The sequence below is a fragment of the Vipera ursinii genome (genome assembly GCF_947247035.1).
Source record: "Vipera ursinii genome assembly, chromosome: W".
NCBI lineage: Eukaryota > Metazoa > Chordata > Lepidosauria > Squamata > Viperidae > Vipera > Vipera ursinii.
Genome location: NC_139522.1, coordinates 42,050,728 through 42,077,134, shown reverse-complemented (window position 1 = coordinate 42,077,134; position 26,407 = coordinate 42,050,728). Strand labels below are relative to the sequence as shown.

The window sequence follows — 26,407 nt, the reverse complement described above, 5'->3', positions numbered from 1 at the left end:
GACTTCAACAACTTACTTGGTTCAACATATGGCACCCTGCACAGCCGTACTAGGATTAAAGAAGAGGACCTCAGGAGCCAGGGTTATGCTGTGCGCTGCATCTGGGAACACGAATGGAGGGCCTTGGTGGAGGCTGACACCTCTTTGAAGCAGTTTCTGGTTGAGAATAAGCTCCCAATACCTTTGATACCTCGAGATGCTTTTTTTGGTGGTAGAACAAATGCTACATGTCTTTACTACAAACCAAAACCTGGTGAACAAATCTTATATTACGATTTCACCAGTTTGTACCCCTTTGTGAATAAGACCAAGGAGTACCCAATTGGCCATCCACAAATTATCTACCAAGATTTTGGGGACATAAAACAATATTTTGGGTTAGCCAAAGTCAAAGTGTACCCGCCAAGGAATCTCTATTTTCCTATACTACTCCACAAATCAGGGGGCAAATTAATGTTTAGTTTGTGTGCCACCTGCACAGAAAAACTGCAAACTACCCCCTGTAAACAGTGATGAGGAAAGAGCTCTGACTGGGACATGGTGCACTGTTGAATTGAATGTAGCTTTAGAAAAAGGTTACAGAATTGTTGAAATCTATGAGATCTGGCATTTTGAAAGTACATCAAAGGGGCTATTTTCAGATTATATTAACGCACATCTCAGACAGAAACAGGAGGCCAGCGGCTACCCTGACTGGTGCAAAACAGAACAGGATAAAGAGCAATATATTCGTGATTATGAAAAGATGGAAGGCGTCCGCTTACGCCGTGAACACATTGAGGTAAATCCTGCTAAAAGGCAGATTGCCAAACTTTTTTTAAACTCGCTGTGGGGCAAGTTTGGTCAGAGCACCAATCACCTGACAACATCTGTGGTGACAAACCCTGAAGAATTATTCAAATACCTTTTTGTGCCCTATTATGATGTTTCCTCCTGTGAGTTTGTGGATAGTGAGACAGCCGTTGTGACATGGAAAACTGCCAAGAACCATCCCACCAAAGCCTCATGTACTAACGTATTCATTGCCAGCTTTACAACAGCGTATGCACGACTGGAATTATACAGGCTGCTGGATGGGCTGGGCGATAGATGCCTGTATCATGACACCGATTCAGTCATTTTTGTAAGTAGAGAGGGGGCGTGGACTCCACCTTTGGGTGATTATTTAGGACAGCTGACAAGTGAGATTCCTCCAAACACTACGATAACAGAGTTTGTTGCGGCCGGCCCCAAAATGTATGCCTATGCTTTGTCCAACGGTGAAGCGGTGCTAAAGGTGAAGGGGATCACACTAAACTGCAGTAACAGCAAAAAGGTTAATTTTGACAGCTTGAAAGATTTGGTAGATGATTATTGTCTGTCTGGTGCAGAGAGAAAAAAAGAGATCAGGGTAGAACAGTTGGGGATAGTTAGGGTTAAGAAACAGTGGTCCCTTGAAACGCGGGTCCTCCGAAAAACTCTAAAAGTAGTGTATAATAAAAGGTTATTAAAGAGCAAAGATTACTGTACACTACCTTACGGTTATTAAGGATGGCAGGAAATATTGCACAATTTGTACACCCTTTCTCGTGTATTATAAGCGGTCCGTCCAATTCTGGCAAATCTTTTTTTATCAAACAAATGTTAGAACATGGTGATGTCGTGTTGTCTCAATTGCCTCAAAATATTGTATGGTTTTATAGCTGTTGGCAACCTCTGTACAAAGAACTGCTTAATAAATTCCCTTATATTAAGTTTTTTGAGGGGCTTCCGTCTTCTTTTGAAGATGATGATTTGTTTCCGCCAAATCAAATTACTCTAGCTGTGATAGATGATCTCATGACATCGGCCAGTGAGAGCGATCAAATAGAGAAGGCATTTACACAGTACGTTCATCACAGAAACCTGAGCATTATTCTCATACTACAAAACCTGTTTTTTCAATGCAAGAAAATGAGAACAATAGCTCTGAATTCCAAATATTTGGTTTTATTCAGCAACCCCCGTGATCAGATGCAAATTGTCACACTGGCCAGGCAGATGTACCCCACTAACACAAAGTATTTTTTAGAAGTATTCCAAGATGCCACTCGCAAACCACACGGGTACCTTTTGGTAGATTTGGCAGCCACCACTCCAGAATCTTACAGGTTGAGAACAGGTCTCTTTCCACCTGATTGGCCTGCTGTTTACACAATGAAAAAGAAGTGTAAAAAGCAGTAGCCCGGCTGCCTTAGCACTAGTACATTTAAGATGTCAGAAAGGGTATGTAGAAATTGGGGGCTTTTAAAAATCTTAGTAAAGGCCAGACCAAGACAGAGAAAAGCCATCTTATGCAATGCTAATAATGACCTGGTGGGGGCTATAGCAGAAATAGCTTTGAACACCCTAAAAGGAAACCTTCCTCTGAAACCTTCACAATTCCGGTCTCTAAAGAGAAAGAAAGGTGTCATTAAAAAGTTGAGTGATAGAAAGGTCTCACTCAAAAAGAAGAAGCAGGTCATACTTCAGTCGGGTGGTTTTATCGGTCCCTTACTAGGGGCAGCTATTCCGCTGTTGACTAGCCTGTTAGCTGGATAAGCCATGGATCATGCCGAGAAAATGTATCTGGTATCACGTCATCAGATGGAACAACTACAGGGCAGGCCCCCTACTATGGGGGCTACAGCCACTAACCGGTTGGATGCTGAGATGCGTTCCATTCTTCAGAGAGCTGATTTGTGTGAGGATGACAAGATTAAGCTCTACAGTTCTGCATTGCAGAGGTATCTAAGACTAACCAGGCAAAATGAGTCTGAAAAGGACAGACTGAATCTCATTTACCCACCAGAAGAACCTCGGCCACTTCCAACATTACCAGAACAGCCACCACAGCCATCTCCGCAGGACACAGCGATGGACGAGATCCTAAGCGGTGTGAGCACCCGTTACAGGAAAAATGCGGAACTTTTGCTGAACAAAATGAAACAGCATCAGGACGTCTCAACCTGGGATGATCGCGGTACCTTTTTATACAAAGGGGTCCCTATTCCTGGGACTAATATTTTAGACTTGGTGAAAGGAGCTTCGCAGCACCGAGCCCCTACTGAGAAGCGGAAACCTAAAGGCTGGGATGACTTTATGAATGCTATGGCTGAGGTGAATGTTCCGACCTCTGTGTTGGGGTCTACAGCTGTTAAAGAGCAAGTAGAAAAGTTGAAAGATTCTCTGGTTGTTAAGGATGAAACTGCTACTAGCCCCGACTCTGTTATGACAGCCCCTTTTGGGGCTCAGAAGCCTGTGTTTACCAGTGCCCCTTCTAGCCCTTGGACATTAAACCCTAGAAGTAGGTTCAGGTTTGGTGACTGGCTCAATTTGTAAAATGAATAAAAACACAGTGAAACAAGTAAAAATGTTTAAGTCTTTTTCTTTATTTTACAGTAAGGCAGGCATGTCTGCATGCACTGGTGACGGTTACAGGTTCCAAGTCCCCTTCCCACCTTTATAGTTTTTACAAACAGCTTTACCATTTGATCATTTTTAACATCAACATTGGAGTACATCTTTAAAATATTTTCATAGTCTACTCATTTAGTCCGGTTCAGTAGAAAAAACGCACAGTGTTGCCCGCAGGTCACAGCGCTGGGGTGCTGCAGTTGGCGTTGGTGAAATGTGTACTTCTCAGCTTGCTGCTCTAAAAACGTCGCTATGGAGCCAGTAAAGTCAGGGCTATCCGGCGGTCTTCCATAAGAATCAAAAAATTCGCCATATCCGGGAGATGGGAAGTAGAGGGCCAGCCAGTGTTCACCAGGCAGAGTGTGAGGGTGGGTATTTACAATTAATCCAAAAGGTATTTTGGAGATCTGTCTTTGGGGTAGCAGGTCGCAAGGGTAGACCCCTAGAAAGGCTTTATTTCCAGAGAACAAGTGGCGGAGTTGCAGTGTGTCCATGCTCACATATAATCAAAGAGCACATTCCTTGTGTGACTTATTTCAATAAGGTTTTCGAAGATTGCATAGAGAATCATGTTGACGGTGTTGGGGAGGGGTTGTGCAAATCTAATTTCGGCTCTGAGGTTACCGTTCCTGATCAAAGAATAGTGCTCAGAGCACCCCTGATCAGGACTCAAGTCAAAACAATACAAAGTATACCCTCGGTTAAACTCTTCCCTACTGATTAACAGCGGCCTGTCTTTCATGCCTTTGCCTGTGGCCTGCACCATCTGCATGTACTCTCTCACAAAAAGACCGTGCTCATAATCAGGCTGAAGAGGCTTTGCAGGGATCTGCTCGCCATCACAATGCAAGGCGCAAAAATTGACATTGCAGTGTTGAAAATTGAACGGATTTCTTTCATAATCCCCACTAAAAGATGCATTGTCCACAAACCCAATCACTAATTGTTTAGGTAGCTGGCCCAGAAATAGATTTTCCTGATTACACACAAGGCTACCTGCAGGAATGCTGTAAACCTTCATTCCCACTCGATCAATGGGGTATTTGGCATTGGAGGAGAGCAAAGCTTCTGCATGACCAAGGCGCACTCCCGGGGCTACTTTTACACGCTTTACAAAGAGAGATGCTGCCAAGAGTTGCACTTTGTAATTCTCGTTGCCATCCTTCATCACGCAAAATTCATTTCTGCTTCTTGTGAGTTTGACTTTCACATCGACACCGTTAATTAGCAGTCTGTCTTGAAAAAACAGATCGCTATGCAGAGGCCCTAGCAGGTCCCATTTACGACTATCGGCCGTCTGTCTTGCTCTCGCTTTGAAACCAGAGTTCCCAGCAGCTGTCAGTAGAGTACTCTCCATGAGGTCCGAGTCATCTTTGTAAAAACCGCCAGCTGTAAATTGAGTACCCAGCGCATCACCACCAAAGTTCAGAATCAGTTCAATCATGGCCCGGTAAGAATAGCAATGATGGCTCTGTGTAATGAGCCGATCTCCCAAGGTAACATCCAGCTGATTAAACAGTGATGCTATGGGGTAGTTGGTCAGAGCCACCCTAGCCCCGTCGTCAATATCCGAACTGTCAGCCTTTACAATCTTGCAACTCACATATAGCAGGGTGTTGTTTAAATCCGTGTAATGTTCACCATGTCCTGTGATAAAAAATTCCAGGGGAGCATTGGGTGTCAGCGCCGATAAAGGCGGGATCTCGACATAAGTACTGTTTTCAATACTGGTCTGTGTAAGTGCCAGTTGAAAAAGATCCAGTTCTGATTTAACACATTCCTCTGAAGCAGAATGAATAAATGCCATATTGTATTAGAATATGTCTTCCTTGTCACAGGGCTTCTTGACCGGAAAGCCATGTCTTGACTTGCTTCAAGGTTAAGTTTTTAAAGCGTTTCCTCCCAGCCTCAAATAGGGGTTTTACTCCACCATAGCTACCTGGACCTTCCGGCGTATAATACAGTTCCTTTAGTACATTTTCACACTTCATTCTGCACCGTTCAAACCTTACAATAAACACACTGCGCTTTAGCACAAACCTTTTATTTGTAATTTAGACGCAATTATCATCACGTTCGTTTACAGAATAATATCCATCATTACTATCATTACCGGGGTCATCTGTATCATCAGTATCTTCATTCTCTGTAGGCATTGTACATATACAATTCGATGCGCCACAATCACATTCTATATAGCAGTCATTTGGAGTATCTTTTTTGAGATCAAGCTGTAGACAATCTGGACAATCAGACGAACACGGGGCTAGGTAATATCCGGGGAACCCACCTGTTTAAAAACACAAAAATAATCCGTTAGTAAAACCCTCTTTAACTCTCCTTTTATTATACAATATTAACGGCAGCATGCATAGTAAAAAGACAATTCATTTACCTAGATCGACCTCTGCATCCTCTTCATCACTTGAGACGTTTGTTATTAAGGAGGCGCCGGCGTTATAGCTATACCCCGGAACAGAACCTGGAAAATGTATTTAGCCATTAGCAATCACATTGTTAACGGAGGTTATTGCGCTTTACACATTTGAACACATAACAGGTTTTTACTTACTCGGTATGGCCTCATCTTCACGACACACCATCTCCCGCACGTTACAACAGGGCAAGCGACATCCAGACAAGGTAGACCAGGAGTAGTCTGGGGTTTCATCATGAACATCACAGCACATCTTATGGCAATCTTTCCAAAGAGATTATGTCACCAACCAAGATGCAGCAGGTTCTACACCCTTTTTATTATTTCCTTCACAAGTTCCCATGACGCTGTTAAAATAGATCTACGCTTTAAAGTTTCCAAGTTGTCTGTGGCCATGCGCATGCTCTATAGCAAGAGCTTACAGGTCATGTCCAGCCATGCCCACAACACACATACCTAAAACATCAGTCTGTTCTGACCAGTCAGAAACGCTTCGCTTTTGCTGTAAGGTTAGAATAAATTTTATTAAATCTCTGCTAGGTTACGCGTACATATGGATTCGAGGGAATTACAAATGCCAAAATATACGTCTTTAGATTTTTACAAAGGTATTTTTCCCCCTACATTCAGGGAAAATGTTTTTAAAATTGCCTGGTTTAAATGCAAACCCTGGCCGCCTTTTAGGTGATCCTTTTTTCCCCCCACCCCCAGCTTTTGAGGTATTGATTTTTAAAACTCCACAAAAATTAAAAGCATCATTAGGCTAGAATGATTAGAAATAAAAAGCTTTTTTTTTTAATTACCCCCCCCCCAAAAGCAGGGTTTTGTTTCCCAAAAACACAGGTCTCTGTGTTTCTTTTGGATTTGCACGTCCATGGAATTAGTCTAGGGTTAATGTAATCAAGTACACAGAAGCTTGACCGCCACATGTTTGTTGATGGGATTAGGTTCGGCAAGCACCATCTGGAAATAGGGCTATGACCTTACACCACACCTTATCTGTTAGGGTTACCCATGCTTATTTTGATGGGGTTGGGCCGACACGTCATATCCGGCTAGGGTTATGGCCTTGTGAGTCCTGTACCACGAGGGGTGGGGGTGTGGATTATGCACGTCACATCCGGGGAGGAGGGCTGCGCACGTCACTTCCGTTTATGGGCATGGCCTGGTGACGTCATCAGCACGTGGCTTTGTTTACTTTGATGACGTCACTGATCAAAACTACTGATAAGTTCCATTAAAAGTTTGTATGTACTTATACTACTAGCCCTCTTTAATTAGAGGTTTTTTGGTGGGTGGGTGGATACTTATAATATCAATAAAAAGTTGATAGTGTTTACCATACACAAGGAGCAACACAGGCAATTATCTTCAAAATCAATGTGATAGCAGTTCTAACAGAAAAGTGTTTAAAGGGTCATTTTGTGATGCCAGCTCTCTTCCTGCAATAACATTTCACTCTGTTTGCCCAGGGACCTACAATATGCATCCCATGAAGACCTGCCAAGATGGAAGAAAAATCTGGAGCCCCAACCTGTTCCAATGGTGGCACCCTAGAATTGTTGAGGCAAAGGGTTGCCCCAAATGCTGAGCCGGGCCAGAAGGCAGTGGGATCTGCGAGGGTCTGAAGAAGTCGCGTGCGCCTGGGAAGCAATGGGTCGGATGCCAAGGCGGGGAAATCCGCTCTAACTGAAACGAGTGAAGGTAGAAGTGCTGAGATGACGTTCGGGGTTGATGGTTTCAGCTGCCGTTTTCCAGCCTCAACTTTCATAGTATCATTTGGGCCACCTTTCTAAGATTTCTGAGGTATCCTAACACTGAGGTGCCCAGGAGCACGTGGAGGAAGAATGTTATATCTGAGTCGGTGTGGTGGGAAAAGAATCCTAGAGTCTAGGCTAGGGCGGAAGAGCTCTCTCTCTCTCTCTCTCTCTCTCGCTCTCTCTCTCCCTCCCTCCGTCGCGCAGGGGAGGGAGAAAAGACAAAAGAGTAGAGCAGCTTCAGTACCAGAGGTTCGGGGTGGAGAGACTGAAGCCAAAAGGTCTGTGGTTGCCCTCAGTTTTTTGCGCCTTTAAAAGCGGGGTGGGGGGAATAGCGTTTTTGTGCGAAAGGGTAGATTTTAGCCAAGGAAAGGGGGCAGAGGGAGATCTCTGTGACACCTTGTTAACCGAAAAGGATAGGGAATGCTCGCTTGAGGTGACAGGGCGTATAAAATCAGGGGAGAGGAATGGGAGCCGTGTGCAAAGAACGGAGCAGGTGTGCAAGCTGGAAGGGAAAAGGAAAGGAAAGGAAAGAGGTTTCGTACGCGCGTGAGTGCGCGGGGGGAGGGGGGAAGAATTCCCAGGCCACCCTTAAGAAATGAGAAGTCCCACGTGACGCTGGCGGGGCGGGCGAACTCTGAGCCATTTAGGGGACGGCGTCAGTTTCCACTGTGCGCCTTCAGTGCTGCGCTCCCTCGATCTCCAGCGCCGCACGCCTCTCCACTATACATCCCCGCCTGCTCCTTCCACAACAGCAACTGTGATCTAATGCAAATATTTGGAGGTTATTATTTTTACAAAGAGGAAATTGGGGAAAGAAAGAACTCTCTCGAAGGCAGGAGAGGGAAAAAGCAAGACCGGGTCGGGGGGAACCGATAGACTGAGCCGGAAGAAGAACTTGGGACACGGACAGACAATGGGCTAGTGGTGGAAGAGGAAGAGTGGCAGTCCAGACGGGCTGGAAAGATTTTAAGAGCCTAACACTGGAGCTACGCATTTTAAAGAGCGAGCAAGGTAGGGAAAAAGAAGAGAGAAAAGGAGACGCCGAAAAGAAGAGGACGGGAAAGGCAAGCAGACTCAGTGAGCCCGAGGAGAGCCGGCCGGCTGTTTGGAGAACTAAAAGGAACTCGGCGCGGTGGCAGCAGCAATACGCCGATTGGAACTGACAGCCCCTATAGTTCGTTTCAAGATGGCCGTTTGCCTCACATTCATTTTCTGCTGAACGACTTTTAACTTTCATTCTTTTCCCGGCAGTTTCGGTCGTCCCCCGGGAGCGGCTTTTCGCGGGTAGGTGTTTAGCTGAGGCCGAAGGGCGATGGGGATTTCGCGGGGGTTGGAAGGCTGCTAGGATAAGCTGGTGTCCCCGAACTCTCCATATGGATTAGGCTTCAGCCACACGCACAGTTCACGCCTCGCGCTCGCCCAGAGACCGGCGACAGCAGTAGCAGCCCAGGCACTTGCTTTCGTTCTGCAACCAAGTTTTGCAAATGTTCGTTCCGTTTCCCCCTGAGCTCGGTCGTAGAGCCCTCCTGGATGCACGGCCCCGGAGGAGGATGTTTGTATTTTCGGCTGAGACTAGCCATTCGAGTCCATCCCTCTTTGTTTATAGGCAGATCTCGATTGAAGAGGAACACTTCACGCAATCTTGAGCTGCCTGGGTGATCGCTTACGAAACAAACGGGTCGGCGGGGGATTCAAAAGCCACCTAGCGCTCCCATTTTATAGAGGTGAGTTCTGCGGGGAGTTGCGATCTTGCTAGAGGGTTCACCGAGCCGATGGAGACCCCCGGAGAAATGTTAGTTCGGCTAACACTTGTGTGGTGTGACATGGCTTGGTAAGATGGCGGTGGCGGTTCTCTTTCAGCGTGTCCTTTCGCTTTTGTGCTTAAAATGCTGAAGTTTCTCCCGGCTTTGGAAGATGGGAGAGCGGAGATTGATGCTAGAAACGTATCTTTGAGGAGAGAAGTTACCGCGTGCCTCATTCTTAAAGAAGTAAACATGTTGGAGAATTGGGGGAACTGCGTTGTAATAGGACATGCAACTTTCTATTATTTAGCCGGGATTTCGGCTCTTCCCCACACAGTTACAAGCTGGATGAGGGACGGTTAACTGAAGCATCTTGTTACTAGCCGAGACGCGATGGCTTTGCTCCTGACTGTCGGGGTACTTGGGCAGGAAACCGTGTTCATGAAAAATCTCTGGGCCTTGACAGTGTAGACCCCACTACAGCTCAGCTTGTTTTGTTGTTTTAATGCCTTGTGGGGGAAGTAAGTCAGGGGCATCTGATCCAATCTTTTCTCCCTGCAAGTAACCTTTCTCCCCAAATGTAAAGTTAGTCATGTGGTCACAGCTTCCCCTGCCTGTCCAACACTTGCATTTTTGTTATTCTCCCACTACTTTAGTACTTCTCTGTTTCAACTGGTCCTTCTTGGCATTCAAAATATAACTTTGAAGTGTAAGGCGAGACTGATTTGTGTAGTTGTGTATTTCTCTGCCGTGGTCGCTGTAAACTAGAATCCATCTGTTAGTATTATAGTTGGTGCTGAGCACCCCCACCCAATGTATTCAATATTTAATAGCTGGAAAGGAACGCAACCTGTCTGCAGGAGGCCACCTGTTGGTTGTTCCAGGAGGTCCATTCGCTGGATACAGGAGTTTAGCTGGAGATAATGTAGGTTGATGATACAAAACATACCCAATTTTTTTCTTTAATAGGACTCGATGTATCCACACTTTTTGAGGGAGTGTCTCATGCTTCAGGGGAGAAATTTAAAACTGGAGCATCTAATCAAGGCATAGATGACCAGATTGCATATCTGCCCCTGCAAACCTAGTTATTTTAGGTACCCTTGCTGAAATGACACCTCAGGGGATCTAGTGCCTGTTAATTTCTACAGGGAGTGCAGAATTATTAGGCAAATGAGTATTTTGACCACATCATCCTCTTTATGCATATTGTCTTACTCCAAGCTGTATAGGCTCGAAAGCCTACTACCAATTAAGCATATTAGGTGATGTGCATCTCTGTAATGAGAAGGGGTGTGGTCTAATGACATCAACACCCTGTATCAGGTGTGCATAATTATTAGGCAACTTCCTTTCCTTTGGCAAAATGGGTCAAAAGAAGGACTTGACAGGCTCAGAAAAGTCAAAAATAGTGAGATATCTTGCAGAGGGATGCAGCACTCTTAAAATTGCAAAGCTTCTGAAGCGTGATCATCGAACAATCAAGCGTTTCATTCAAAATAGTCAACAGGGTCGCAAGAAGCATGTGGAGAAACCAAGGCGCAAAATAACTGCCCATGAACTGAGAAAAGTCAAGCGTGCAGCTGCCAAGATGCCACTTGCCACCAGTTTGGCCATATTTCAGAGCTGCAACATCACTGGAGTGCCCAAAAGCACAAGGTGTGCAATACTCAGAGACATGGCCAAGGTAAGAAAGGCTGAAAGACGACCACCACTGAACAAGACACACAAGCTGAAACGTCAAGACTGGGCCAAGAAATATCTCAAGACTGATTTTTCTAAGGTTTTATGGACTGATGAAATGAGAGTGAGTCTTGATGGGCCAGATGGATGGGCCCGTGGCTGGATTGGTAAAGGGCAGAGAGCTCCAGTCCGACTCAGACGCCAGCAAGGTGGAGGTGGAGTACTGGTTTGGGCTGGTATCATCAAAGATGAGCTTGTGGGGCCTTTTCGGGTTGAGGATGGAGTCAAGCTCAACTCCCAGTCCTACTGCCAGTTTCTGGAAGACACCTTCTTCAAGCAGTGGTACAGGAAGAAGTCTGCATCCTTCAAGAAAAACATGATTTTCATGCAGGACAATGCTCCATCACACGCGTCCAAGTACTCCACAGCGTGGCTGGCAAGAAAGGGTATAAAAGAAGGAAATCTAATGACATGGCCTCCTTGTTCACCTGATCTGAACCCCATTGAGAACCTGTGGTCCATCATCAAATGTGAGATTTACAAGGAGGGAAAACAGTACACCTCTCTGAACAGTGTCTGGGAGGCTGTGGTTGCTGCTGCACGCAATGTTGATGGTGAACAGATCAAAACACTGACAGAATCCATGGATGGCAGGCTTTTGAGTGTCCTTGCAAAGAAAGGTGGCTATATTGGTCACTGATTTGTTTTTGTTATGTTTTTGAATGTCAGAAATGTATATTTGTGAATGTTGAGATGTTATATTGGTTTCACTGGTAAAAATAAATAATTGAAATGGGTATATATTTGTTTTTTGTTAAGTTGCCTAATAATTATGCACAGTAATAGTCACCTGCACACACAGATATCCCCCTAAAATAGCTATAACTAAAAACAAACTAAAAACTACTTCCAAAAATATTCAGCTTTGATATTAATGAGTTTTTTGGGTTCATTGAGAACATGGTTGTTGTTCAATAATAAAATTAATCCTCAAAAATACAACTTGCCTAATAATTCTGCACTCCCTGTAAAGTGTCCATCCACCCAACTACCCATAATTTTCTCCAAGTTGAGGTAACCCATGTTAGGCCTCCAAGCTTCAGCTGGCTGTCATAACAGCTTTTAACACTCCTTGTTTTCCCTGTGGAATACATGTCTGGGAGGGAGGTTGAAAATAAAATACAATATCCGGTGTTAAAGGTCAGCGTGTCTTGGCTACAGAAAGGTACATTAGTATAAGGAGATGGGGGACTTTGGGGAGGGAACACGAAGGAATAACAATCCCAACATCATCCCAGGTTGAGTTAGCACTTTGAATAATGAGATTCCTTTTTCATGTGTTTATAAATATGTGCATGGGAGTTGCTGTCATCCTTCCCTGGTGTGTAGCCTAGATTCAGGAGAGGAAGGGGTAACCTGGGTAATAACAAGCTTCGACCAACCAAGCTTCATGCTTGATTTGAGTTTTCTTCCACTTAGGTAGAAACATGTGTTAGTATCTTCTGACGGATTGAGTTGCCTCCTCTGTGCCTCACTGCTTGGTGATGAATTTAACTTCACTGAATTGCTCAACCCCTTATTCTACTTTTTGGTTAAGGCATCCTGGATTGACTGTATCTTAGTTTGAACAAAATAGAGGTGTTTTATCATGATGACGGTGATGAGAGGGATTCCGATTATCTACTAAAGGTTGGGAAGAAGTATATCCTTTGTTCATATCCTGAAGAACGCTCTGGAACCAGTGGATGAGGCTAGGCGTGGGGGTTCCTGTTTTCCTTGCCAACACCCAGCTCTAAGGCCAAGGTTATTGAATCTCTCTTCCCTTCTGCTCCAGACTTGTATATCTTTTGCTTTTCCACCCAAGGATGATAAAAATAGCAATTCCCTCCATGTAGCAGTGGCATCTTTCCTTCTCTTTTTTCTTTCCTCTTTCCACCCTGGGAAGAGGCACACAGAACAAGTGAAGTTTGATAGTTGGCTTTGTTGTGAGGGATCCCATTTATACCCCCGATGCGTCTCCCACCCACCTGCACCTTTGGGAACACTGGGCAGAAATTCAGGACACTTTCGGAAGCGGAAGCATATTTTGCCTCGACTGCGGTGTGTTCAGAATAAAATAGGGTGCTTTGAGGCTGCGGGAATGTAACCTGTTATTTCGGCTGAGCGTAACCTTCCTCCATCCGTCTGTAATTTTTTCCTTGCTGGTGCCTCGGGTAAGGATTTTCTTGGATACTTGCTCTGCTCTCTTCTCGGCTATAGTCCGAGAGCCGCAGGTAGATTTGCAGCCCTCCTGGGACCTGCGACCGGGCAAGCTTGGGCTGCCAGAGCAGGATGCCCACGTAAGCCTGGAGGTGGGTGTGCTAGGACACTGTTGGATCTGGGCTCGGTCTGTTGCACAGGCTGGTGCCCCTTTAAAGTCTCCATGAGCCTGAGAGGGTCCAACTTAACTCTGTGCTTTGGAGATCCAGAGTTCAGACCCCGCACGGCTGAGCCGCGCTGGTGGACAGAAGCCGGAAAAGGGAGAAGAAACAGAGGCTACTTTCTTGCCCATGGGCAGAGGCCCCGAGAGAAAACAAAAGGCTTGAGAGGAGCCTCTTGCTTTCGACCTGGCATCGACCCCAGTGCTGGCTTTGGCCGCCCTCGAGGCCTCCTACCGCCAGCCCAGCTTTTGGAGTTCTAGCTTTCTGTTCTTGCGACGCGTCCCCCCCTCCCCAGTGGACTGCTCAGAAGGGGAACTTTGACCTCACCAGCAGCACCCGACAGGGGTCCTTCTCCCAGGTCCCACCCCCAGCCATGTCCCCAGTTCCTTTCCACAGCACCACCCACAGCCCAGCCTTCTTTTCTCCCGCCTGCTCCCTACCCCAGGGGCACCAACCTCTGACCCAGAAGGGACTCAGGTCTCTTCTGCGCCAAGTCTCCAAGTCAGTGCGGCTATTCCTTGCGCCCACCCCCCTCCTAAGCCCTCCCTTCCCAGCCTGGCTCCTCCCCCCTGGTGCTCTCCGGGTGCTGGCAGGATGGCAAATATAAGTGTAAGTTGCTATAGCAACCCCCCTCGGTACAAATGGTCTGTAGGCTGATCGGTTCTGAGCCTTTTGTGTTGGCAGCGGTGACACGCTAGCAGCAGAGCTCAATTCCAGGGATCCGGCCTCATCTTCTCCTGCCTGCTCCGACCCGTCTTATCAATGGCTGCCAGCCCTTGTTCCGAGATGCGGGGTACAACCTCACCAGCAGCCAGCCAGCCCTCCCTCGCCTCTTCAACCACAGCCACCGCACCCCCTTCCTCTTCTCGCCAGAAATGCCCAGGGCAACATCCGCATCTGTACTGAGATCTCTTACCCCCTCCCGCTTGCCCCGTTCTCCCCTCCGCAGCCCCGATCTGCGATTTTCTGGCAGTGCTATGCGGGAAGGGTGGCCTGTACCGGGACAGGTGCCCTGAGGAGCCTCCTCCACCTGCCTCAGGCATCCCCTCTTCTGAGCACCTCTGCGCTGGGCTACGGGCAGGTGAGCAGTGGGCAGAACACCCAGGAAGGAGACCCCCTTTACTTCCTGCTTCTTTGCGCTAAGGCTCTTGGCTCTGCAGCTCTTTGCCGCCTTTTTCTCGCCTGAACTGAATTGTTTGTTTTCCTCGAGGGGGAGGCCACTTTTAGCCGCGGGGAAATGAAGAAATCGTGTTGGACCGCACCTCCGCAGTTTCCCCAGGGTGTTTAAAACGTTCTTCTTTGTCTTTTAGAGTTCTCTCAAACTGAGCCAAAATGCATCGCACCACCTGCATCAAAATTACCGAGCTCAACCCCCATCTCATGTGTGTAATCTGCGGAGGGTATTTCATTGATGCTACCACGATCATCGAGTGCCTGCACTCCTGTAAGTCCTGCTTGGTTGCTCCTCATCAGGGAAAGAGGCCTGCTGCCAGCCAGCCTTCCCTCCTTGGTCCTGGTGGAGCAGTGTCTCTGGGTTTAGGAATAACAGCTGAAGACCTTGCTTTGATTCTGTTTTATAAACTTATTTCTGCACAATTCTATGTCTATGTTTTCCCTTGTAGTCTGTAAGACTTGTATTGTGCACTACTTGGAGAGCAGCAAGTATTGTCCCATTTGCGATGTCCAAGTTCACAAAACTAGGCCTCTCTTGAACATAAGGTAGGAAAAAGACAGCTAAATACTTTGTCATATTGTGACTTTTCACATTTAGTATTTCTTTGGGTGCAACCTCATTGCCAACACAAATCTGAAAAAAAAGATGTTAGTTCAGGATAGTTCATACAGGTGAAACTTGAAAAATTAGAATATCATGCAAAAGTTCATTTATTTCAGTAATGCAACTTAAAAGGGGAAACTAATATATGAGATAGACTCATTACATGCAAAGCAAGATAGTTCAAGCCCTGATTTGTCATAATTGTGGTGATTATGGCTTACAGCTCATGAAATCCCCAAATCCACAATCTCAGAAAATTAGAATATTGTGAAAAGGTGCAATATTCTAGGCTCAAAGTGTCCCACTCTAATCAGCTAATTAAGCCATAACACCTGCAAAGGGTTCCTGAGCCTTTAAATGTTCTCTCAGTCTGGTTCAGTAGGAATCACAATCATGGGGAAGACTGCTGACTTGACAGTTGTGCAGAAAACCATCATTGACACCCTCCATAAGGAGGGAAAGCCTCAAAAGGTAATTACAAAAGAAGTTGGATGTTCCCAAAGTGCTGTATCAAAGCATATTAATAGAAAGTTATGTGGAAGGGAAAAGTGTGGAAGAAAAAGGTGCACAAGCAGCAGGGATGACCGCAGCCTGGAGAGGATTTTCAGGAAAAGGCCATTCAAAAGTGTTGGGGACTTTCACAAGGAGTGGACTGAGGCTGAAGTCAGTGCATCAAGAGCCACCACACACAGACGGATCCTGGACATGGGCTTCAAATGTTGTATTCCTCTTGTCAAGCCGCTCCTGAACAACAAACAAGGTCAGAAGCGTCTTACCTGGGCTAAAGAAAAACAGACCTGGTCTGTTGCTCAGTGGTCCAAAATCCTCTTTTCTGATGAGAGCAACTTTTGCATCTCATTTGGAAACCAAGGTCCCAGAGTCTGGAGGAAGAATGGAGAGGCACACACTGCAAGATGCTTGAAGTCCAGTGTAAAGTTTCCACAGTCTGTGTTGATTTGGGGAGCCATGTCATCTGCTGGTGTTGGTCCTCTGTGCTTCATTAAGTCCAGGGTCAACACAGCCATCTACCAGGAGATTTTGGAGCACTTCATGCTTCCTTCCGCAGACGAGCTTTATGGGGATGCTGACTTCATTTTCCAGCAGGACATGGTACCTGCCCACACTGCCAAAAGCACCAAAACCTGGTTCAATGACTGTGGGATTACTGTGCTTGATTGGCCAGCAAACTCACCTGACCTGAACCCCATAGAGAATCTATGGGGCATTGCCAAGAGAAAGATGAGAGACATGAGACTGAACAATGCAGAAGAGCTGAAGGCCGCTATTGAAGCATCCATAACACCTCAGCAGTGCCACAGGCTGATAGCTTCCATGCCACGCCACATTGAGGCAGTAATTGCTGCAAAAGGGGCCCAAACCAAGTACTGAGTACATATGCATGCTTATACTTTTCAGAGGTCCGATATTGTTCTATGTACACTCCTTGTTTTATTGATTGCATGTAATATTCTAATTTTCTGAGATTGTGGATTTGGGGTTTTCATGAGCTGTATGCCATAATCATCACAATTATGACAAATGGGGCTGCCCTTGAGGACCACTCGGAGCCTTCAGCTGGTGCAGAATGCGGCCCCGCGAGTTGTGATGGGGGTTTCCCGATACTCCCATGTAACACCTCTACTCCGCAAGCTGCATTGGCTTCCGGTTGCCCTCCGGGTGAGATTCAAGGTGCTGGTGATGACCTATAAAGCCCTGAATGCCTTGGGTCCGGGATATCTGAGGGAACACCTGCTGCCAGCATCAAGCTCCCTTTGTCCAGTGCGCTCCCACAGCGAGGGTCTTCTCAGGGTGCCGCCGATAAAAGACTGTCGGCGGATAACACCCAGGGGAAGGGCCTTCTCTGTGGGTGCGCCTGCCCTCTGGAACCAGCTGCCCGTGGAGCTTAGGACTGCCCCCGACCTTCGCACATTTCGCCGGGACCTGAAGACCTGGCTCTTTGAGCTCTCCGGCCCAGGCTGAGAATTTTTAACTGTTTTTTTTAATTTTAGGGATAATTTAATCTTTTTAAATTTGTTTTTAACTTTTGTACTGGTTGTTTTAAATACCCTGTAAACCGCCTTGAGTCCTTCGGGAAAGGGCGGTATATAAATCTAAATAAATAAATAAATAAAATAAATCACGGCTTGAACTATCTTGCTTTGCATGTAATGAGTCTATCTCATATATTAGTTTCCCTTTTTAAGTTGCATTACTGAAATGAACTTTTGCACGATATTCTAATTTTTTGAGTTTCACCTGTAATTATATTGTTTCCATAAGCATCTGTCTTGCATTTCACTCAGTCATTTTTCTTCTTTTTCTACATCAGAAGCCCATCTTTGTTCCTTTTAGCTTCTCTTTCTTACCCTGTCCAAATTGTAATTAAAATTCTGTTTTATTCTCATTATAAGTGTACATATTAATTTCCTGTATTTTTCAGTATTGATCTTTATCAATATTTTATATGCAAAAGTTAATTTCTTTTCAGAAATCTTCCTTACTGAGTTGCATTTCATTGGCTCTTTTATGGTTACATCTCTTTATTAAGTACCTACATTTTTAAAATAGTGTCAGTCTAATCAGATATCTTTCTACCAAAGCAAAACAAAAAGACAGATACCTTAATAGCATAGATCTAAAAACTATATAAAACAATTTAAAACTGCTTAAAGCTTTGGTTAAAAATTCTCAACCAAGTTACTTTGGGTTCTGGAAAGTTGTGAATATTAACATCATTTTAAATTGAGTGTCTCGGATTTTATATTTCAGGTCTGATAAAACTCTCCAGGACATTGTGTACAAGTTAGTACCCGGTCTTTTCAAAAGTAAGCATTTAGATTGAATAGCCAATGCAGTTTTAAGCTGGAGTGGTGGAGACGGCCCTGGTTGGCGTCTGGGACGGTTGGCGGTGAGGGAGTTGGAGTGCCGCGACCGTCTTGGCACGGTGACTATGGCTGGGTGGAGTATGGACTTTTATGCCTGGACATCTGGAGGCATGGACTATTATAGCTCACTGGACCATATCCTTGAGCCCCACTCCGTGACTTTATGGGTTTTTACCCTAATCCATCTCGCTGACTGGTTTCCCCTATTGTCCTCCCTTTTTCCTTTCCCCCTGGGTTGTGGAAGGTGCCGGGTGTATAACCACTGTGAGAGAGTGGTTAAGAGTTTCCATCTGTTCCGTCTTAGAGGTGAGAGCTCTAGGCGGTATCTCTTTCCCCGGCTGTATATCTCAGGCTGCTCCCCGGTTCTGACCGTTGTGAGAGAACGGGGATTGTCCCGGGGTTACCCAGCTCTAGTGGCAGAAGAGTTTGCAGTCTGGATACTCTCCTTCCCATTTTATTTATTTTGATCTGGGTCTGTTTTTGCTGTATTACCCAATTATTACCATGGTTTTGAGGTACTCCAGCACGGTTTTACTCGCTCTCAGGGGTGCCCCCCCATCCTGGGAGCGACCCGCCTTACCTTTTAATTTGCCTCTTGATGACGGGCCCGATTGTTGGGACCCTGAGAGATGGCCGGGCAGAAACAGGGGCCTAAGATATAAATTTAATAAGAGGCCCCTGATTACTTTTTTAGCCAAATTTTTTGTAGGGTTAGGGAGGGGGGAGGGTTGTGGTTGGTTGGAGAGGGGGGGTAATCTGCCAACTGCTGCTCAGGCCAGGCCTAGGATAGATCGCGTTGAGGGGGAGCCGGGGTCGGTCATCTCCGGAGCTCTGGAGCCGGTCGTGGGATTGCCAATTCCCACGACAATAGGGAATGGCAGCAGGTGTAAGATCAGAGGGCCGTATCGACCTCCGGGAGGGCCTCTCCGCTATTTACAAGCGGTGAGGCGCTCCGACCCTCTGTCTTCGACCCAAGGTTCTGGGAGCGGGGATGTGCAGCCACCTGAGCTCCGACTGGTGTACCTGAATGCCAGGTCCGTTGCTAATAAGGCTCCCCTCGTCCGGGATCTGGTCGAGGGTGAGCAAGCGGACCTGGCCTGCATCACGGAAACCTGGTTGGGCCCAGAGGGTGGTATCCCCCTGGTTGATCTTTGCCCACCAGGCTTCCGGGTGCTACACCGGCCTCAGACTCAGGGTAGGGGTGGGGGAGTGGCTGTGGTTATGAGGGAGACCTTATGTCCGCAGGAGGCCACCGTTCTTCAGATAGTCGGGTGTGAATCTCTCTTATTGAGGTTTGGTCCCAGGGCGCAGTTGGGCTTGCTGCTCGCGTACCTTTCGCCTAGTCGCGCAGTAGCAGCCCTGCCTGAGCTTCTCGATATCCTCTCAGGGCTGGTGATTGAGTTTCCCAAACTTATGGTTTTGGGAGACTTCAATCTACCATCCCTGGGAGGAGCATCTGAGTTAGCTCGGGAGTTCATGGCTTCCATGATGGCCATGGACCTGACGCAGGTAATTCATGGACTGACTCATGAGGGAGGCCACACCCTTGACTTGGTTTTCTTATCTGGTCGGTGGTTAGATGATCTTGGTGGGGGCTCCCCAATTGTTATGCCCCTGTCATGGACCGATCATCATCTCCTGCGGCTGGTCTTCCGTTTTGCCACTCCCCACCGTGGGGTTGTTGAGCCAACTAGATGGTTCCGCCCCAGGCGCTTAATGGACCCTGAGAGGTTTCAGGCAGCGCTGGGGTCCCCACCTGCCTCCTCAGCTCACAGCTCGGCGGATGCCTTAGTGGAAGCCTGGGAAAGGACGGCCACGGAGGCACTTGACCGAGTTGTACCCTTGCGGCCCCTGACCCGGCGCAGATCCCAATGGGCTCCATGGTTTTCCGCAGAGCTCCGGGAGATGAAGCGTCGGAGACGGGGCCTAGAGAGCGTTTGGAGGTCCAGCCGATCTGAATTCGACCGATTGCGACTAAGAACCCATATTAGGTCTTATCTCGCAGCGATGAGGGTAGCGAGATCTAACTACTTCGCTGCCCTCATCGCGTCCGCAGATAATCGCCCGGCCGCCCTGTTCAGGGTGACCCGCTCCCTCCTTAACCAGGAGGTGAGTGGGGAACCCTTGCAGGGGCGTGCCGAGGAATTTAGTCAACATCTGTTGGACAAAATCGCTCGGATTCGGACCGGTTTGGACTCCGACTGGGCAGTATCGGACGATCAGGACACGAGCGATCTTGTCAATGTCACCTGGGAGGAGTTCGATCCTGTAACTCCGGAGGAAGTGGACAGGATCATGGGGAGGCTGAGCTCCACCACATGTTTATTGGACCCGTGCCCTTCCTGGCTGGTTTATGCAGCCCGGGAGGGGACACGAGGCTGGTTCCAGGCGGTTATATCTGCCTCTCTGAGTGAGGGTAGTTTTCCCGCCGCCTTGAAAGAGGCGGTGGTGAGACCTCTCCTCAAGAAGCCTGCCTTGGACCCGGCTGTTTTGAATAACTTTCGTCCGGTCTCCAGCCTTCGCTTTCTTGCGAAGGTTGTTGAGAGTGTGGTGGCGCATCAGCTCCCTCTGGTCCTGGATGAAGCGGATTATCTAGACCCGTACCAATCGGGCTTCAGGCCCGGGTACAGCACGGAGACGGCATTGGTCGCGCTGGTGAATGATCTCTGGAGGGCTCGGGACAGGGGATACTCCTCTGTTCTAGTCCTATTAGACCTCTCAGCGGCTTTCGATACCATCGACCATGGTATCCTGCTGCGGCGTCTCAGGGGATTGGGAGTGGGAGGCACGGTTCTTCAGTGGTTCTCCTCCTATCTCCTGGGACGCTCGCAGTCGGTGTTGGCAGGGGGGCAGAGGTCGACCGCGAGGCCTCTCGCTTGTGGAGTTCCTCAGGGGTCGGTCCTCTCGCCCCTCCTGTTCAACATCTACATGAAACCGCTGGGTGAGATCATTCGTGGTTTTGGAGTTGGGTATCATCAGGATGCTGATGATACCCAACTTTTCATTTTGACCCCAAACCACCCCAGTGATGCCCTCGACGTGATGTCCCGGTGCCTGGAGGCGGTCCGGGTCTGGATGGGGAGGAACAGGCTTCGACTCAACCCTGACAAGACTGAGTGGCTGTGCGTACCGGCATCTCGGGATATTCAGGATATCCCACCCCTCATTATGGGGGGTGAGTCATTATCTCCTGTAGATAGGGCTCACAACTTGGGAGTCCTCCTAGATTCACAACTCTCCTTAGAAGATCATATTGTAGCTGTGACTAGGGGGGCCTTCGCCCAGGTTCGCCTGGTGCGCCAGTTGCGGCCCTATCTAGACCGGGATGCCTTACGCACGGTCACTCATGCGCTCGTGACCTCTCGTCTTGATTACTGCAACGCTCTCTACATGGGGCTACCCTTGAAGACCACTCGGAGGCTCCAACTGGTACAGAATGCAGCCGCGAGAGTTGTACTGGGAGTCTCCCGATACTCCCATGTCACACCTTTGCTCCGCGAGCTGCATTGGTTGCCAGTTGTCTTCCGGGTGAGGTTCAAGGTGTTGGTAATGACCTACAAAGCCCTTCATGGCATGGGTCCAGAATACCTTGGGGAGCACCTGCAGCCGGCGTCAACTTCCCTCCGCCCAGTACGCTCCCACAGAGAGGGCCTCCTCAGGGTGCCACCGGTCAAAGAATGCCGACTGGTGGCCCCCAGGGGGAGAGCGTTCTCTGTGGGTGCACCGGATTTATGGAACCATCTTCCGGTTGAGCTCCGGATGGCGCCCGATCTCCGCTCCTTCCGGCACGATCTTAAAACCCATCTCTTTAAACAAGCTGGCCTGGCCTGATGGGACGGGGTGGGATTTTTATAAATGACTTCAATTTTAAATTTGTATTAATTTATGGGCATTGTTTAATCATGTTTTAATAATTTTAATTTTTGTATCTAATTTTTATGTATTGCCCTGTTCACCGCCCTGAGTCTCTTGAGAGAAGGGCGGTATATAAATTCAATTAATAAATAAATAATAAATAAATAATAAAAAGTGTTGAACTTGAAGAGATGAGTAACAAAAATATGCTTTCTCTTAGATGAAATGAAAAGAAGAAGAGATTTTTATGCTGCTCATCCATATGCTGATGGTAAAAAAAGTCTCTTAAGTTTATGATTTTATAGAGAATTCTTTTTAATGCAGAAGCTGAGGTTGTAAAAATATTTTATATACTATTTCAGTGATCATGCAAAGCAAATAAAGTTGGTAACATGTTCGTCTTATAACTAAAGTTTTTTACTCTTTCTGATTTGAATTTTAAAATATAAATAGCTGTGAAAATTTCTGTGCAGCTGCCAATGGCTCTAATGAAGACAGAGGAGAAGTTGCAGATGAAGACAAAAGGATTATAACAGATGATGAGATAATAAGCTTGTCTATTGAGTTCTTTGACCAAAATAGGTGAGTTGTAAAAGTAGTATCTTATTTTGTCAGTACATTCATTATAATAGTACATTATAATAGTATATGGCCTTTTTCTAGAGTTGAACAGAAAGGAAGCAATGAGAAAGAGAAAGCCAAAGAGGAGGTAAGTAGATTGTTGGTTCCTTGACACTTACATTCCTTATTCAGAAAATAAATTAATATTTGTTTTTATTTACTTAAGTAGTAGTAGTTATTCTGCAGACAATGAATATGCCTTCTTAGTAATTAAAATTAAAGGGCCTTTAAAAGGTTGATAAAAATAAGTTGGGGTTCTTTTTGTATTGGGGGACTTCCTCCTATTTTTCCCCTTAGTATATTTAATTTTTAAGAATAAAGTTTATGTGTCTTAATTAAATCCTTAAAAAACCTAATAAGCATGTACTTTGTATCTTACCTCATTGATTTTGGATCACCAGTGAGCATTTAGATTTCATACAGCTAGTTTTAACCACAGTTCCACGTATTTCTATCTAACTGTATTCAAATGAACTTCAGTATCAGATTTTGAATGGTGTCTATTATTGTCTCAACCAAATACCCCTCCCAGGCCAAAGATAAAAGATATTTACGCTGTCCTGCAGCAATGACTGTAATGCACTTGAGAAAGTTTCTCCGGAGCAAAATGGACATACCAAATGCTTTTCAGGTACTTCTGACCTATGGAAATTGATAGGGAAGAATACTCACAAAAGAGTTAGCAAAAGGCATTATTTAAACTTCAATTCTTTTGAAAAGAATTGGTCATAGTGTCTTCTGCAACTTAATACTAAACTCCACTCTAATCTAAGTGGAAAAATGTGGATTCTAATTCATTATTAAGGGAAAATTTATATCTTAAGGGGAGAATCAAAGATCTATTTTTCATAGGCTGTCAGAGTTTCTGTTGCCCTATCCCTGAAAACTGTAATAAATGCTTGTTTTAGACAGGGGGCAAAATGTTTGAAGTCTTTTTCATGTTAAAGATTGCTCAATTGAATTGCCTTTGTTAATTGCTTTTGCTTCTGGAGTTAAGCTGCAGCATCTTTAGATACTAGACCTACAGGACTGGATTTCAAAGTGTCTCCCCAATCATTATATTGTAAGCTCTTGGATGTAAAAATCTTCTCAACTGAGTCAACATATTTCTGAATTTCAGCTAGAATGTGTGATGTTTGGATTAGTGTAGTATAGTAGATACCACACTGCAGTTGTGTAGTCTTTCCCACTTTCATGCCATGTTAAATGAAGTTTAATTTCATCTCTTTTATTAGGTTGATGTCATGTATGAAGAAGAGCCTTTGAAGGACTATTACACACTAATGGACATAGCATACATTTACACTTGGAGAAGGGTAAATACATCAAGAGGCCTTCCAGGTTTTGGGCAAGTTGGGCTAGAAGGATGGGAAACAAAAATAAACCTTCTGATGAGGGTTTCCCTTTTGGTTTTCTTTGGCAGAATGGCCCCCTCCCTTTAAAGTACTGTGTGCGTCAGACTTGCAAGAGAATGAAGATTGGTGGTCAGCAGCACGATGGCTTGCACAACAGCAGGGACCTGGAAAGTGACTCTGGCAGTGAAAAAGCCAGCAGCCCTGAAGGAGGCACTCCTTCCACTTCCTCCTGTGTGCACAATCATAGCACTCCTGTGCAGTCTTCCCACCCCCAGTTCCCCCACATCTCTAGCACTATAAATGGAACCTGTGGCAGCCCCAGCAGTAACCACCATGCCTCCTTTACCAACAGAACCCACAAAGTGTCAGTCAACAGTTGCTCTGTGACTTCTTCTGGCTGACCTGCATAAACTTTCCTTTCTGATTCTCAAGACTAGATGCCAAGGTTACAGGTTATGGCTCTTTTTCTGCCCTTCGGTCTCTATTGCGACACACCATTAAGCTTTATAGTTACAAATTCCACAAGTGTCTATGCCTGATGGTTAATAAGAGTAATAATGATTAGATATGAAATGGGTGGAGAAGAGATGGACTTTTTATATTAAACAACCACTGCAGCAAACTATTTCTTAAGGACCAGCAATATAAAAAAATACCAGTCCAGATATTTCTGGAGTATTTTATTTTTTACTTCCCATTATTGATCTGTTTCCTGATTTGGAGTCAGAAGTGTATGTAAATAGATGGCTATCACAAATGAAACCCAAATTTTGTAAATTCAGATTCATTTCCTACATAATGTTCAGATTATGAACTGTGGTTCTGCTGTTTTGTGGACTCTCATTGAAAGCAAGTGATTTTTTTCCTTCTCTACCTTGAGATGCACAAATGCCAGATTGAATATGCATAAAATGATGCATACAGTATATGTAGCCACACCACTATGAATAATAATGCATTTGCTTTAGTAGCCATTTTGATTTCTAGTTTGCATCCATGACTTTTCTGTGCAATAGCTGAAGCCTTTAAAGACCAGAAAGGAAGGGAAGGGGAAAATTGTATGGAAGAAAAGAAGGAAGAGGGACAGTCCAAGTTCAGATTTATAGCGGGTATTGCCATTTATTTTACTGGCTGGTTTAAAGAAAAAAATTGTGCAAAAAAAGATAAGCTCTTGTGGCATTGTGAGCTTGTGGAAGAATGCCATATTGTTATATGACAAAACAGGAAGCAGTATTGTATGACATATTTATAAAGAAAATATTTTGTTTCATGCAGTGTTGATGATGGTGGTTAAATAAATCCCTTTGGCTCAGCCCTCACAGATGCTTCATGGGGTGGGGGTAGAGGGAGTCCTGCTAAAGCAGCTACAAGTTCTTTGCCTTGAAAGTGGGAAAGCTAGTTTCCATCTCCACTAACCTGGAAGCAATTGACAATATCAAAAGGATTTCATCGGCCTTCTCTTTCCCAGGATTTGTACATTTACTGAACATAATGGTTTTTAATGCTGGGGAGGGGAGGGCAAGGGAGGCCTTGGAGAAAATGGAGGAACATGGGAATGAGTTCATTTTATATGGGAAAGGATAGGGATGTGTGGTTATTTTTCTCCCAGAAAGAAAAGGCACAAAAATGCATATAAGCCATAAAGTATACAGGAACCCTTTTCATTTATTCTTTCTAAAGAAACCAGTAAATTGAGATGAAGGCTTTTTATCTACATTTAATACATATGTACAGTATGTATATGGTACAGTACTAACTTAGTTAAAGATTAACAGGCACATTGATATTCTCCAATGAGCTGCCTGAAAGCCTTTCTGGAAAATAGTTTTCTGAAGAGATCAGCTTTTTGAGGGGGGGTGGGAAGGCTTGAAAATGTAAATCTCTTGAAGAAACTTCAATACCTTTCAGTCTCTGCTTTGGTCAAAATGAGTGTGTTGTTTTTATGCATGTGTGTGCTCATTCTTCACTCATCAGTTACACATTTGTGAGAGTGTTTATCCTATATGTCTGTTTTATGTTTCTACAGGGATATTGTAGCTAAGTATTTCATTTTCTCCAGTCTGAAGAAAAAAAGAAAAAAGCACAATTCTATGCTTTCTCTTGCTTACAGTAATTAAATAATTTTACATACACCTGCTGTCTTCTTTTGATGTAAATATTTAGATTCCCCCCACATCTGCTAAAGGAAATTATGTCGATATCATGCATATGACTTGGAATTTCAGAGGAAGGCTCTGGTTATCTAAACTCATTTTTTTCTTAAGTAAAGAACATATTTATATTCAGAAAACCAAGTGAAAGCAAAGCAGTTGATTGTGGATCATCACTATATTGCTGGAGTCAACTGGATTTAGTTCCTTAAGTACAATGTCTATTCTAAAGTTAGGTCAAAAAGTTTAATGTGGCCTAGCCCAAGATAAGTGGACAGTGGGTGATACACATACTCTGTTCACTTCCA

At 45.5% G+C, this 26,407-nt stretch overlaps 2 protein-coding genes across 2 annotated transcripts; one reads left to right on the top strand and one right to left on the bottom strand.

Annotated features, from left to right (window-relative positions):
* Nucleotides 1–3,910: 3,910 nt before the first annotated feature.
* LOC310648304 (uncharacterized protein F54H12.2-like) lies at nt 3,911–5,221 on the bottom strand (the record flags this gene model as incomplete). Its single annotated transcript, XM_083376069.1, has 2 exons — nt 3,911–4,191; nt 4,411–5,221. The coding sequence occupies 2 exons, from the start codon at nt 5,219–5,221 to the stop codon at nt 3,911–3,913; spliced, it is 1,092 nt and encodes a 363-aa protein (XP_083232195.1).
* Nucleotides 5,222–8,327: 3,106 nt separating this feature from the next.
* On the top strand, nt 8,328–26,073 carry LOC310648266 (polycomb complex protein BMI-1-like). Its single transcript, XM_083376017.1, has 11 exons — nt 8,328–8,895; nt 9,218–9,335; nt 14,767–14,900; nt 15,079–15,175; nt 18,003–18,058; nt 22,194–22,244; nt 22,447–22,555; nt 22,637–22,682; nt 23,127–23,225; nt 23,830–23,910; nt 24,018–26,073. The coding sequence occupies exons 3-11, from the start codon at nt 14,789–14,791 to the stop codon at nt 24,348–24,350; spliced, it is 984 nt and encodes a 327-aa protein (XP_083232143.1). The 5' UTR covers nt 8,328–8,895; nt 9,218–9,335; nt 14,767–14,788; the 3' UTR covers nt 24,351–26,073.
* Nucleotides 26,074–26,407: the final 334 nt, after the last annotated feature.

Excerpts from the sequence above, each read along its gene's own strand:
- LOC310648266 (XM_083376017.1), top strand. The coding sequence starts at position 14,789 with ATGCATCGCACCACCTGCATCAAAATTACCGAGCTCAACCCCCATCTC. Across the intron at positions 18,059-22,193 it reads AGTACCCGGTCTTTTCAAAA|ATGAAATGAAAAGAAGAAGA; the intron begins GTAAGCATTTAG and ends GCTTTCTCTTAG. Across the intron at positions 22,245-22,446 it reads TGCTCATCCATATGCTGATG|CTGCCAATGGCTCTAATGAA; the intron begins GTAAAAAAAGTC and ends ATTTCTGTGCAG.